The sequence below is a fragment of the Stegastes partitus genome, unplaced genomic scaffold (assembly GCF_000690725.1).
Source record: "Stegastes partitus isolate 25-593 unplaced genomic scaffold, Stegastes_partitus-1.0.2 Scaffold732, whole genome shotgun sequence".
Taxonomy (NCBI): domain Eukaryota; kingdom Metazoa; phylum Chordata; class Actinopteri; family Pomacentridae; genus Stegastes; species Stegastes partitus.
This window is the reverse complement of record NW_007578463.1, coordinates 59,380-74,620: the sequence shown is the minus strand read 5'-3', so window position 1 is coordinate 74,620 and position 15,241 is coordinate 59,380. Positions and strand designations below refer to the sequence as shown.

The 15,241-nt window shown below is 42.9% G+C and overlaps 1 protein-coding gene across 1 annotated transcript in view; it reads right to left on the bottom strand.

The window, feature by feature from the left end:
* The window catches only part of etv6 (ETS variant transcription factor 6), a 45,463-nt gene that overhangs the window by 20,059 nt on the left and 10,163 nt on the right, over positions 1-15,241 (bottom strand). The window contains exon 3 of the mRNA XM_008291305.1: positions 474-638. Within this exon, the coding sequence (XP_008289527.1) occupies positions 474-638 (165 nt within the window). The remainder of the gene's footprint in view (positions 1-473; positions 639-15,241) is intronic.

The following is a 15,241-nucleotide window of genomic DNA, read 5'->3' as shown; positions in this document are numbered from 1 at the left end:
ATCAAAACTCTGTATTTTCACAAAGAATAACTTGTTGTTAACACTGTGTAACTATAAAATGAGATTGTTTTATGGTGTTTAAATTAACTAATAATAGCATTATTTTACAGATATTTGCTGTTACAGTATTTTACCATTTTTTAAACATTTTTTTCTGGCATTATTTACAGTTTTACTGTATTTAAATCAGCAAAAAAAAATCAAATTTTACAGATGATTGTTGCTAATTTAACAGTTTTAACAACTTTTTAACATTACACCATTCCACCGTTTTTATTGTGTTTGTTTCTGGACATCTTGCTGCCACGTTTTCTTTCTTTTTTTACTCCACAGTGAGGTAAATATGCGTTTGTGTGCAGCTCCAGTCGGACTGCGGGAGCATCTCCTGCCATTAATTGACGTGACTCATTCGTTAAGCGTCTCCAGTTTTACGAGCCTGAACCTCTAAGCCGGGATCTGTGTGTGTGAAGTACCCGAGTGGGGGGATCGGTAGCGGAAGTCCTCCTTGGTGAGCAGCAGCAGGGCTTTGCCGTTCATCTGGAAAGAGCCGCTGGTGATGGGCCGCAGGGCAAACTCCTTCTCAGCCCACCGCAGCCACTGGGCCACGTCCTCCCGACTCCAGAACACCGGCTGCAGGCCTGCAGGAGGAGGAAGAAGAAGATCAGGGTTTGGTGAAGAGGCAACAAAATGGAGGTGAAAACAGAAAAGAAAGATGAGATCAGTTAAGAAAAAGCAGAAGGATGGGGGTGGCTGGTGGGGGTTGGTGGTGGGGGAGGAGGAGGAAGGAAAAAAGAGGGGAAGGCAGGAAGGAGGGGAGGGAGGGGTGAGGGGAAGGAAGGAGGCAGAGGCAGTAAAAAGGATATTGAGGAAGTGGAGATAAAAGCCAAAAGGAGGGAGTGATTACGGGAACGGCAGCGGAGATAAAGAAAAAAAAGAAAAAAGATGAAGAAGGAGACAGAAAGGCAGAGGAGGTTAGAATAAAAGATTAGAAGATGATAGGTTAAGGGGAAGAATACCGAGTGAATCACAGGCACAGAAAAAAAACAGGCAGGCGAGAGGAGAAAGCCGGTTTTTATTTGATCTGTTCTGCTCTTTGCTCTCTGAACTGCAGACAGCACATCAGAGGACGGACACGTTGTTGGTTTGTGTATAGAAAGGACAAGGACGAGCCGAGGAAACAGGGCCGACACTATCGGCTTTTATTCTCCCGCCCTCGCACTCTCAAACGTTTCTTTCACTGCCGTGGGAACAGCAGCGCGAAACATCTGCACTGGTGACCAACCAGCGTTTACAGGCAGCTCAGAAAGAAAAGGGACGAGCCGAGAAACCCGACCGACGGCTCCGAACGTTGAGCAGAACACAGGTTTATAGCCGGACGGACATTCTTCACGGCTCTGGTGAATAAATGAAGAACTATAGATGGAAATATATTTAAATTCTGTCATGTACGATGCTGGAAGACAACTTCCTACATAACAACACAACCAAATCTCTAACTTTACACCAGTAGCAACCACCATCGCTACATGCTAAAGCTAATTTTAAAAAGGACAATATTAAATCGTTTTTAGTTTTGCACCAGAAAGTTGCAGCGTGAATGAAAATTGTTCGCCAAATGTCAACACAAAAAAAAAACCCAGTCAAAGTTTAAGTAAAGATATAAACTATTTGTATTTCCGATAAGTCTTCAAAGCTTCAAGTGTAAAAGCGCACACAAGAAGCAACAGACGCCTACTTGTAACCTTTACGGATGAATGCTAACGCTAACTGGCACTAATTAATGGTAGGCAATGACTTCTAAAAAGCTCGATAACCCCGCTGAGAAAATGTCACACTTTCAGAAAAAATATAGTTCCAGTTCGTCTTTTTCCAACTAAAAGTTAAGCTAACTTCAGCGCACGCTCCTTAGCTTAAATAAAATCTGCTAATTATATAACTAACCAAGATTTGTTTTTGCTAGTGCCACAACCATAAACTGTACATAAAAGACGAATGGAGCCACTGTTGTGTCACCCATTGCTTTTTTGAATTTGAATTTTGAACTTGTTTTTTGAAACCAAACATGGCGAGCTAATGCTAACGTGAGGCTATAATCTTGTTTGGAAAATGTTTACTATAGTAGCAGATCTAAAAAGAAGTGGAGATATTTTCTCATAGATTTCTACACAATCGGGTTTTTTTCTGCAACCAGAGGAGTCGCCCCCTGCTGGACATTAAAAGCAATGCAGGTTTAAGGCATTCGTACGTTAGCTTCATGCTAGGACCCATTATATCAGTTACCTCTTCCTTTGCTAGTTGTCCTTTTTAAATGAGAGTCAATCAGATTTTATGAAACTAAACTGGTCTGTGGCTCTACACACAGAGGTTTTATTTCAGCCGCTGACTCTGATACCATCCGACATAACAGGATGCGTATGTTTACCATTATTTATCCCAGTCAGCACAGCCAATTTGGCGGTTGCCATCTTGGTTTTTGGGAACCGGACGCAACAAGCTAAAGCTAAAGAAGCAACTGAGACCATAAACTGATTAGAAAAATGTTTCCCTGGGGGAACAAATCAAATGAGAGGTTGGATTGTTTTCTCATAGATGTCTATACAGTCTGACTTTGTTTTTTGAGTCGCCCCCTGCTGGCTGTTAGAAAGAAGGCACTTAAGTTTGACTTCACTTTTCCGACCCAGAGGCCATGTCGATCTTTTACATACAGTCAGTGCCCAGAATGTTAGCATTCATCATATCAGCTACCTCTTCCTTCGCCAACTGTCCTCCTTCGTCGAGATTCAATCAGATTTTATTCAACCTAATTGGTCTGTGGCTCGACACACTGAGGTTTTATTACAGCCACTGACTCTGATCCTCTCTGACATACAGGATGCATATGTTTAGCATTACACCCTTATTTATCCCAGGAAACACAGATGTCGCCAACTCATCGAATCATTTTGAACTCTAAAGTGAGTTCAAGTAGCAGCTGAGACCATAAACTCTTAAGAAAAATGTTTATGAAAGTTAAAAATCAAGTGAGAATTTGTTTTTTTTTGCAACCAGACCAGTCGCCTCCTGCTGGCTGTTAGAGGGAATGCAGGTTTAGGATGCTAATAAGCTATCTATTCCTTTTCCATTTATTTTTTGTTGTTGTTGTTGTTGTTGTTGTTTTATACAGATTCAATCAGATTTTCTGAAACTGAATTGGTCTGCACACAGGTTTATTTCAGCCAATGACTCATGCATATGTTTAGCATTACACGCTAACCCTTATTTATCCCAGCAAACACGTTTGCCGCCAACTCATCGCATCGCTTTGAGCTCTAAAGTGAGCTAAAGTAGCAACTGTGATCATAAACTCTTTAGGAAAACGCCTACTGAAGTTAAAAATCAAGTTTTTTTCTCATATATTCTATATAATAAGGCGTCTTTTTGCAGCGAGGGGAGTCGCCTCCTGCTGGCTGTTAGAAGGATTGCATGCGTAGGACACTTCTTAGCTTCCTTTTCTATTTATTTTTTAAAGAGATTCAATCAGATTGTATAAAACTAAATTGGTCTGCACACTGAGGTTTATTCTAGGCCCTGACTGATACTCTCTGACACAACAGGATGCATGTGTTTAGCATTACACGCTAACCCCAGTACACACAGATGCCGCCAACTCATAGCATAGCATTATGAGCTCTAAAGTGAGCCAAAGTAGCAGCTGAGACCATAAACTCTTTAGGAAAATGTTTATTGAAGTTAAACATCAAGTGAGAATTTGGGGTTTTTTGCAACCAGACCAGTCGCCTCCTGCTGGCTGTTAGAGGTAATGCAGGTTTAGGATGCTAATAAGCTATCTATTCCTTTTCCATTTATTTTTTGTTGTTGTTGTTGTTGTTTTATACAGATTCAATCAGAAAAAAATCAAGTTTTTTTTCCTCATAAATTCTGTATAATCAGGCGTCTTTTTGGAAGCAGGTGAGTTGCCTCCTGCTGGCTGTTAGAGAGATTGCAGGTTTAGGACACTTCGACGCTTCCTTATCCATTTATTTTTAATTTTTATATAGATTCCATCAGATTTAATAAAACCAAATTGATCTGCACGTTGAGGTTTATTTCAGCCCCTGCCTCTGATCCTCAGGACAGGATGCATGTGTTTAGCATTACACGCTGACCCTTATTTCTCCCAGTAAACACAGATACCGCCACCTCATCGGATCGTTTCGAGCTCTTGGTGTAACCCAATGATTTACAGTATGACTCAGGCACAACTCCCCTTTCTTTTCTTTTTTTGTTTCCCCCTCCTCCCATCCCATCATCTTCTCGCTTTCACCAGACTTGCAACAGCTCCGATCAGAACATCCTCCCACACGGCTGCACATTTTTCCCCCTGCATCAAACTTATCGCCGGGCCTCAAACACTTCCCCCCGGGAGTCGGACAGCTGTTATCTTTGGCCACCGATGTCACTGTCACACAAGTAATAGGAACCCGGCGCTCGCTTTCAGGCCTCCTCGCCTCGGCCTCCCCTCCGCACGTCAAACAAAGGAAGTTTTCGCAGAGAGCAATCAATATAAAACGAAACCCCCGTCCTAGATTGTCAGCTTCCCATTTCTCCCCCTTCCCCTTTCCAGTCCTCTGTATTCAGATAGCGACACGAGCGCCGCAGATAAGCCGGCGGAGGCCTAGGTTATCTGAGGCGCAGCTCGCAGCCTGTCACAGCTCTGACCCTCGGCTTGTCAACAGACATCCTCAGAAAGTGTCAGGGAACGGGATACAGGTGTTCCACGAGCACGGGAGCTAGCGGCGGCCAGATAAGGAGCTGCTCGTGTTTTCTTACCGGGTGTCTACGTTCTGGAACGGGATCGGCGACACAAACACCAAAATGCGCCGTATGTAAAAGAGCTGAGTCGTGAAAAACCTGATGATTGATTTAATTATTTGTACAAAAGCTTTGTGATGTTTTAAGCAGCCTTTCAAAAGATTACCTTCACACCATGTGTACTTTTAGAGTTATGAGCGCTTAAGCTCATTGATTGAAACTGAAAGTGTTTTGAGCCGTTTTAGAGATGTGAAACTTTCAGAGATGCGAGTTAAAAACTGCTCGTAAATCAGTTCAACATCAGGCTCAGGTGTCACAATCCAAAACCGAAATCTGGTTTTGGTTCAGCACAATTTATCTCCAGCGTATAGAAACACGCTGTACGAAAAATCTGAATCAGCTGCTTTATTTATTTATTTATTTATTTATTGCACATTAACTTTAACGTATTTAATGAAGCCGTGCAAAGTTTCACATCATGTATATTTTTTTAATTACAGGCCCTTTGAACCACTTATAGGTCAGCAGATATTTTGCACTTTTTAGTTATTTTTCCAGAATTTCTGAGCACCTGTAACTTCATAATTAAAGATTACAGACACATGAAATGCTCAGCGATCAAAAACACGTTTGAGTTCTGCTTAAAACTGAAACTAAATCGATTTTACGTCCATTCCGGGGGTCAGAATCTAAAGAAAAACAATCTAAAATGTATTATATGGATAGGGATGTATTATAGTTTCAGCAGGAAAACTGCACAAGTTCAACGTCTGAGATGGAGTCGTGGAAATGAGCCTGAGTAACTTGGAAGTGTTTTCTGATAACGAGAGGAAAAAAAAGAAGCGCATTTTGAATAAACATTAAATTGTTTAGTCAAAACAAGTTACAGCAGATGAAAGATTTTTACCCACATTTTACTGGCAGGCTCATCTTCTAGCCATGAAACGATGACTTATCTCATGATATTGATGCTTAAAAGTTGACAAACTCTTATATCGGGACACCTGGAGTGAATGTAAATATGATTTAGTTGCAGTGTTTAACAGCTAAAGTGTTTTTTTTATCTATCTCTTGTACTAATAAAGTTAAAAGGGCTCAAATATGCAGGGAAAATAATTTAAAAGCGCAAAATTCCCGTCCACCCCTCATGCACCTTGAGGGTCTTTAGCTCTAAAAATATTTATAGTATGAAAGTAGAATTTTGCGCGGCTTCATTAAATCTACTGAAGTTATTGTACAAAGAGATTAAATAAATCATCTGATTCTGACTTTTCAGATTTGATTTTTTTGACATCAGCCAGAAAATTAGCGCTAAAAGCCTTTTGTGTGTCAGTGTAACCGGGCTGCACGACGGGGATGGACTCTGCTGGAACACGACCGACCGACGGCGTCACCGACTCGCCGTCACCACCGACCGACTCGAGCTGCACCGACCAGCTGCGCGCTCGTCTCTCGCGGCCGACTTGCGAGAGCGGCGAGTCCGCGGCCGAGCAGCAGCGCGGCCCGGGTCGCGAGGTCACGGCTGCGGTATGCTTCTCTCCAGGGCCGGGGAGAGGTGCTGCGCTGCCAAAACCCCTCCGAGATCCGGTCTGCCGGCCTCAGCCATCTGCACAGAGCCCAAAGGAGGAAGCAACAAGGGGAGCCGAGAGGAGGAGGAGGAGGAGGAGGAGGAAGAAGGAGGAGGGGGGGGCCCAAACAAATGTGTCCCACAACGCACTTTGGCAGGAAGCAATCCAGCGTGGGCTCGGTTTCAGCACAGGAAACTTCCCGCGGTAAAGGTTAGAGAGCAGAACCGGGAGGCTTATTAACCGACAGCAGCAAGAAAAAAGAAGGAGGAGGAGAGGAGAGGATGGTGTGATGATGACAAGAAAAAAAAACCATGAAGGCAGATCAGGTAAAACCAGAGGACTAAATAAAGACGGGGAAAAAAAAAAGGGGAAGGAAACAGGAACGGAAACAGATACAGAGCCGGCACTGAGATGACGTTCCCGAGCAGGACATCAGCTCCAGCCTCTGGTTTTCAGTCTCATTCACGAAGGAAGGAGTAAAAGCTGCTTCACATTAAGAACATGTCACGAGTGGAGTTCAGGATTTCAAAACTCCAGCATCCACCTCCACCTCACAAACGACTGCAAACTATCCAGCATCCATTAAAGCATCAAGCTGCAACTTCTCATTTTTCATCACTAATCTACGAGAGAAGTCGTCTGAGCATCATTTAACCTGGTTTTTCTGTAACTTTATTGACAAGAAATGGAGTTTGTTGACCTGCAGGCTTCATACGTGCAAAGCAAAATTAGCGAAGACGTACGATTTGCTTGCAAGAAAAACAGTCGCGCAGTTAATCCAGTCGTAGGAATCGACTTCACTCACAGAAAACAGCCCGCGTGGATCAAATCAGTTGAGTAAATCTGACTTTTTTTACTCATTTTAAACTCATTTTTGGTCACACAGTCGTCCGAGTTGCTGCTCTCTTAGTGCCGACGTAGCTGGCTTCTACTGTAGCCTGCATGTGAGGCGTTCAGGGAACGCTGGTAAATTCTAGTGGCTACCAATAAGCAAATAGCAGAGTTTTATTCATGTTTTGCCACCAACACATGCTCTGAATCCAGGTGAGGATTATTTTGTCCTGTTTTAACGCTCATTAGAAGGAAAGTAGTGCGACGTGAAACTTTGAAAGTTGTGCGTCAACGATCGTTCCTATGAGAATTATTAAAATCATTTGGTAAAAGAATTCCTGTATTTCTAATTTATCACATAAAAAACCTAAATTTCATAATGTCCTGCAGCCCCGATACAAACCAGCTGATTCTAGATCCATTAAAATCAAGATAAATTCATGTATCTGTGGATCTCCTGTCGGCTACACACACATCCAATCTTTTTTTTTTTCCCCCCTCAGTGCGAGTCGAGTTGACTGAATCTGATACTTCTTCCTGCCGTCTTGTCAACGCCGATCATTTCTGATTCACATTCAAGCTGCAGTTTGGGGATCTTGTTATAGTGAATATCTCATATCCGCGCGGCCAACACAGGAACTGATTCTGAACACGATGGGAAAGTGTCTGTTGCAGTGCAGCAGCCAGCGAGACACAAAACATCCTTTCAAGCGCCGCTCGGAGGTGGAAGGAAAACGGACGGACGGACGGCGAAGGGAGCGGAGAGAGAAAGCACCTCTGACCCTGACAGTCTGCCGGCTTTAACACATTCAGCCGCGTTGTGCCGCTGATGGATTCGTCCTCCCCGCTCGTTTTCTGACACAAGAATCTGTAACAGATTTGTTGCAGGAAGAAAATCAATTTCAGCCTCCCTTGTCACCAGGCTGCCTTTGTTAAATGCATCTCAGGTTCGCCGTGTTCATGATATATGCCGTACGTGTGTGTGTGTGTGTGTGTTTCTGAGCATGTGTGTGTGTGTGTGTTTACGTTGAATAAAACCCTCAAGCACGACAGCAGCAGGATCCCAAACCCTTGACTAAACCGTGGGCTCCTAATCCTCTCTGATGACACATAATTTTCACTCTGTGGTTTCTCAGGCCCCCGCTAATGCTCGCGCACACACACACACACACACACGAGCGGCGCACACAAGTTGCCAAGGCAACTCATAAGCGCTTGGGATGAATGAAGGGAAGAGGAGGATGAGATCACTGGTATCTTGTTTCGTTGTTGCGGTACAGAAGCCCTCGACTTCCCCTCTCAGCCAGACGAGTTAATGAGGTTCGTCCTGCGGCGAAGCTGAACGGGTCCCGTCCAGAATCACGGCTCGGCTCGCCGCCGCCGCCGCCTCTCCGGCTCTGACAACTTCAACAACTGCTTCTTGACTGACAGAAAAACGGCTTTAAGTCGTAGCCTCGCCGACCAGCAGCTGAGCAGCGGCCCAGCAAAGAGCCACTGTTCAGTTCTGTGTATTCTGATTGAGACCTGATGTTTCGAGTTTTTTTCTTTGCTCCTGATCCCAAATCTTGTAATATTTAACATCTGCTGATACTATAATTGTAGCTAATACACGCTAGAAGTATTGTGGATGAGCTGTCTTCCATGTTGTCCAGCAGAGAGCACAGTGAGGGTTTAGCTCGTACATGAGCACCATGACAAAGTCTTCTGTGACGCTCAACGACTTCCAACCAACAAAGGAGTGTTAAATCACACTGGGATAGTTTTTCTAGCTCCCAGTTGAACATCTGACAGCCGATCTCGATGGCTTTAAGTCGTAACGCCCCCCAACAACAGCAGCAACAGTTAATTTCTTTATGACTGTTTTTGAGGGATATACTACGAAGCAAGTTAGACATCGCCAGGCTTTCTTTGTGTAAGCCGGCTCGACAAAACCGAAAGCCCCAGTCTGAGATCACGGGTATCACGAAGGTGGTTTTCAACTTTCTTTGTCAACTCAGGCTTTCTGCTTCAGACTCTGTTCACGTAAAAGGAGGCGTTTAGCGCATCACGTGACTCTTCTTCTGCACTAAATGAAACGATCGTGTGCAGCTGCTTCGGTCAGCACGTTGTTTTAACGGAGTACAATGAATAAAAAATATGACATTAAAAAGCGCCGCTGCTGCAAATGGTGCAAGACAGGAATGCTGGTAGAAAACAGTCAAACGTGTAAATACATTTATTTGACCGATGTAGCCGATTGTTTCCAACTGACAGCTGAACGTTAAAGTTAAACGAAAACGATTTGATTAAAGCTAGACGCCTTTTCTATTTAAATCTGAACATAGCCTGCTCCCGACCAGGTTAGCTCCACAGCATCAGTTACCATGGAGATCTAGCTCCACAGCATCAGTTACCATGGAGATCTAGCTCCACAGCATCAGTTACCATGGAGATCTAGCTCCACAGCATCAGTTACCATGGAGATCTAGCTCCACAGCATCAGTTACTATGGAGATCTGGCAGGTAAAAAGAGAACCACCTTCGTGACACTGAAAACTCTGACTTTAGGCTCAACAAAACTCGATAACCCACTAATCTGTCTTCGTAGTTCAGCTCTCTGGACTGCTTCTTTATTTCTACGGATGTCCTGATCAAGTTTTTTTTCTTCCTCTGCTCCCAACATGATCTGAATCACGTCATATTTGGCATAATTGTCACTTATTCGTACTGTTTAATACTGTAGCGACCAGAGGAGGCGATCGCTTCGATGTTGGCGAGCAGAGAGAACAGTGAGGGTTTAGCTAATAAAGGAGCACCATGATTAAGTTTAACGTGATGCTTAATGACAACCGGCCAGCAAAGGAGCGTTAAAACGAGCAGGGATGGACGAGGACGCCCCACTGGAGCAGCATTTTTGTGCTTTTTTTTGTGTGAATGTGATTAATGAGGTGTAGAAAACAGAAGTAAGGGGTTTAAAATAATATTAAATATGTGCAAAATATATCTGTTCTAAGTGCTAATAGGCTAACTAGCTAACTAACGAACTAACTAACTAGCTAACTAACTAACGAGCAGCCGCCTCCAGCTTTCACGCTGGAATTTGCAACTGCAGTGAAAGGAATGAACACAACCACCACAGGTCATACGTATACATCTGATTAGTTTCCAAACAGCTGCTGGTTTGTTCACAGCTTCTCGTGCGTCACACATTTCTGCTTCCTTTCTCCTTATTTGTTAGAAGAAGAAAAAAAAAAACTCTGCACACGGTGTATTTTGAGTCATACTGAGGATCTGAAAGTCAGATCAGATATTTTCCGTCAGAGACTCCCTTCTTCTTCCAGCATACTAAATATACACAAGTGATGCACAAACAGCTCAGACAAAAAGACTTGAGCCTCGCCTGACCTGGACGAACTGGAACTAAATAAACACGAGCGCAAAATAAATAAAAATGGCTGCACCGCTGAAGCCGAGGGACTTTGCTCTGAAAACTCAGAGCTCCTTAGTCACTCGGTTCTTCAGTAAATGTTTGCTTTTTTTCTCTCTCAAAGCAGAAGTAGGCGGATATTGGTGTTGCTATCTCAATAGGGTTTTTTTTTTTCTCTCTCTCCAGACAGAAGAGGAGGAGGAGGAGGAGGAGGAAGAAGGAAGGAGGAAGGAGGTGGAGGTGGAGGAGGGTTCGTGGTGACCTTCTGACACCTGACTCAGGGACATGTGGGTATGAGAGCGACGTTATTTCCTCCCCCTTCGCTTTGTCTCCCTTGCACGTCGATTTTTTTTTTTAAAAGCTAAAAACACACACCTCCGCACACTTTTACTTTTTTCCATCCGGAGAGAGAGAAATCCCCACCCTTCAACTAGCTAGCATATTCATCCTCCGCTTCCTCCACCGGCATGCACGTGCCTGTCCCCGTCCGGCAGAAAAAAAAAAAAAACTGGACTCCATCCAGTCAAAACAAACATAAAACAGATCATCAATCACGCTGAACTTTTATGGCCAGGAAGTAGCACGACCTGTTTTTGATAGTTCGCCGTCGAGCGCGGGAGCAAGCCGGCTCTTGTAGGTTAGTTCCTGAATCCAGCGTCAACTGCCACTCTTCCTTTTGTTCAGCAGCCAATTTTTTTTTTTCCTCTTCCCCCTCCTCTCCTCCTCGTCTTTTTTTTTTTTTAAATGCAGCAGCTTCAAAGACATTTGTTAACTAAATCAAAAGGCCTTTGCTTGTCTACACACACACACACACACCCTGCGAGCGCTCTTTTTCTTCTTCTTCTTCCCTCCATGTGCTGGAATGGGAAGTCGGGATTTAATGTAGGTTGATTGTATCTGATGCAAAAGTGCAAAAAGCTTTTTCGTCCAGCACGGCGTGCGTTAACCCTCCTCAACCTCAGGCAAGTTTCGGAGCTTTTCTTGGCTCCTGTCGCGGGTTTTATCCACCGTGGGCTCGTTTTTCACCGCAGTGTAAAAGTCCTGCACGTCTGTGGAAACAGAACGACCACGACCAGGAGGAGAGAGAGCTCCGTCTGTGCAGCTGTAACGTCATAAATCATTAAAAGATAGAGAAAAAAAGGAGATTTTCTTTAATTCTTTATTGTGCAAAAAAAATTTAAAACCTAAAATCAACACGAACACAAACTAATTCCTCCAGAGATGTAAGGTTAATGTCGTCTGTGATTTTAAATTGATGTATTTTTAATGTTTTTTTTGTGTGACTGGACCCCAGAAAGCTGATGGGGATCCACGTAAAGAATCAAGTGTTAGTGCTACTGGGAGGAAAACTCCTGCAAACATATTTTACTTCTTGCATTTTTAACCTGTTTCGTCTCCGCTCTGTGGAAACACCGCCTGCAGTTCAGTCGAAAACTCCCAGAATTTTTCTCATCCGACTGTTGGTCGCAGCTGAATCACAAACAGCTTCCCAGTTGAGCCAAAGACTGCAGAATTTTTATTTTTTCTCTGAATCTGGTTGGAAGTAAAAATTTATTTTTTGGCAATTTTTAAAGTTAAATTTAGATTCGGTTGAATTTTTCTGACCCAGGTGAGTAGTTCAAAGACCGTCAGGAAGTTGAACATCATCTAGTCTTTCTGGTTTTACAGTTTCCAGTAAATTGGTAATTTTGGCTTCTTTTTTTTAACTTTAAAACCTTTCAAACAGACGAGTTTGTTAAGTCGTCGTCTCCTGAGAGCAGCTCAGCTAATGATTGTTTTACTGCCGGCAGTTATAAAATTGGGATATTTTACAGAAAAAATACTTTGTTACATGTCTCGGTTCATAGTGTACCAAAATATGAATTGTTTTCTCAAACCAGATTGTGTGTTCTGTGATCTTGAGACAGATTAGATTAGACAGAACTTCATTAATCCATTGGTCAGGGACTATTTAGTGCGACCATGAAGCCTTGAGCGACCAACAAATCACTAAAACGTAAAGAGTTTTCGGCTGAACTGCAGGTTGTGTTAAAATGTGAACGTCTGCAGCATGTAGAGCCACAATTAGACCTTTTTTTGGTCACACTTAAATGTTGTACAAGTTGATTACAGGTTTTTTTCAATTTTAGTAAAACAAATAATCAAAGAAATTCAACTTTCATTTTCTTTTTTAATGATTCATAAAACTATAACTGTGTCAAACTGCACTTAAGAGATTTCTGAGTCCTTTCTACGTCTAGTGATGGTTGTTCTGTTTCCATCGAGGTGCAGGACTTTGTGTTGGAGTGAAAAATTAGGCCACAGTGAGTAAAAATGTGCCAGGAGCTGCTTAGTTTAAAAGTTTAGCTTCACGAAAGTCTAATCGCAAATCTGCAAAGTTTCCCCTTTGTTCTTGTTTAAGATGTGCACATGTAGAAAGCTGTGTCCATAAAGTTTATCAGTGGTACGAGTACAGTCGACTACAGCTGCTGACTCCGTTTAATTAAAGCCCATTTAATGCACTTCAACTAAAGACATGCCATGACGCAGATGCTCTTTATAAATATATGTGAACTTTGCTGTATCAACGGCATTAAACAGATTCTTTCACGAGTAGAAACGCCGACAGAAAAGTATTAATACTGCACAGATTTGTCCACAAATAGCAGAATGCTGATATTAGCCAGGTATCAGTTCTCATTAGTTTTCTTTCCCAATAGAAGCCTGAGATCAGCTCTGTGATGTTTGGAGTGCAGCCGCCCCCTCGCTAGAAAAAGAGAAAAAACGCCATGTGGAGTGTGTCGCGAGCAGGAAGAGAAGGGGGCTGCGCTCAGCTCAGTCGCTGGCATGTGAAAACAGTTTCCCTTTCAGAGGAGAGTTAAAACACACACACACAACAGCCTTGTGTTGTGTACTTTAAATAATTTCTCTCACCGGAGTGTGTAGGCGCGGCGCTGGCCGAAGCCGCCCGCCTCGAGATCGGAGATAAAACTCGACCGATTTGAGTTCGTCAGTGAACGACGAAGTCTGTCAGAAGTAGCGTCGCGCAACGGCTACACAAAACAGAGTGAGTCAGCGGTCGACAGAACTCCTCCGCTGGCCGTTCGTCTGCTGCGCGATTCCTTTATTATGTTAAAGCCACACCGGGTCTGAAAATTAATTTGTTTGTTTCCTGAAAAACTTTGGAAATGAAATCAAACGGCAGAAAAACGACGGTTCTGAATGCACCAGTAGATGATTCTTAATGTGTTTCATCTGATGACTGAAGGTGCTTCACTGCAGTTATTTGGTTTGCTCGAAGCTAAGAGCATGAAATTAGCGTCATTATCGATGAATCATTCAGGAAATAGAACAAAAGGAAATCGCCCCAAAACTCCAAGTTGGCATCTTCCAATAAGTCTGAGCAACAAACCAGAACCCAAAATACTCAATGACGGCAGGAGCTCGCTGCAAATTTTTACTTGTTTACGTCAAAAATACTTAAACGATGATCAAGTTCTAAACGGAACCAGATGAATCCACAAAGAACTGTCGAGGAAATGGTTTGTTAAAGTAGATTTTTAATGCTGCCTAAAGGAGATGCTTTTTTTTAAAGATCCTCTTGTTAAAAGGTTCTTGGTGCGGTTCTTTAACGTGCTAAAGGTTCCTTCTATTTATTAGAGTTAGTTGGTTTGGTGGCAGGAAGTATTTTTTATTATTGGTTAATAAGTTGGGTTATAAATCAACGCACAGCAGTTCTAAATCAATGAATCATTCAGGAAATAAAACAAAAGAAAATAGTCTCAAAAATCAAAGTTGGCATCTTCTAATAAGTCGTTCTGTCCAGAACCCAAAACATTCAACGCGTTCTAATAGAAGGGGCCCAGAAATGCTGCAAATTCTTACATTTATCATGTTTCTATGATCAAAATCCACTAAAAACTGTCTTGAAAATGGTTTCTTAAAGAACCTATTCTTGCTAAACTTCTTTGGAGCGCCATTTTTTTGAGGCAACTTTGCTTATTTTTTAAGGAATGTCTTGCTAGAAGGTTCTTTTGTTGGAATGAAGTGGAAAAAAAACATATTTGGTTCCTTTAAGCACTTTTTTTTTGGACTTCTTTTTTTTTTAAATCCGTTAGTCTCAGTTAGTCTGTAAAACACACAAACCTTCAGACCACTGATTCGTCCAAACACTGTAAAGATTCTTCCCGCTGCGTCTCACAGAAGACTTGAAGTTCCCTCGCTGACCTCTAAACCCGTCATATCACATCATCTGAAGGCACTCTGAGGCCCAGAGAAGGGAAAACTATCTGCTACTTTCTACAAATCAGCACAGATTGAAGATAAGAATCCCGATTCGTGCAGCAGTGAGTCTTTTCCCTCTCAACCTGATTCACGACCCACCTCCCAGTGACTCACTGGAGAGGATCTCGCCCTCTGGGTTGCGAATCGGCGACGTGACACAAAGACAAGCTGCGACTTGAGAGCGAATTTGGCATTTTCGCCTCCAAAAGAAATGACAGAAATGAACAACGCGGTTATTAAAACAGCCGCGGGTCATTGTTCTGTCGAAACATTAATCTTCTCAGTAGATTCAGCTCTGTGGGACGCACACAAGAGCGCTGTTTGCCAAGACAGGAAGGAACGGTGGCACCAGAAGGCAGTTAGCTTAGCATAACAGCTAGCC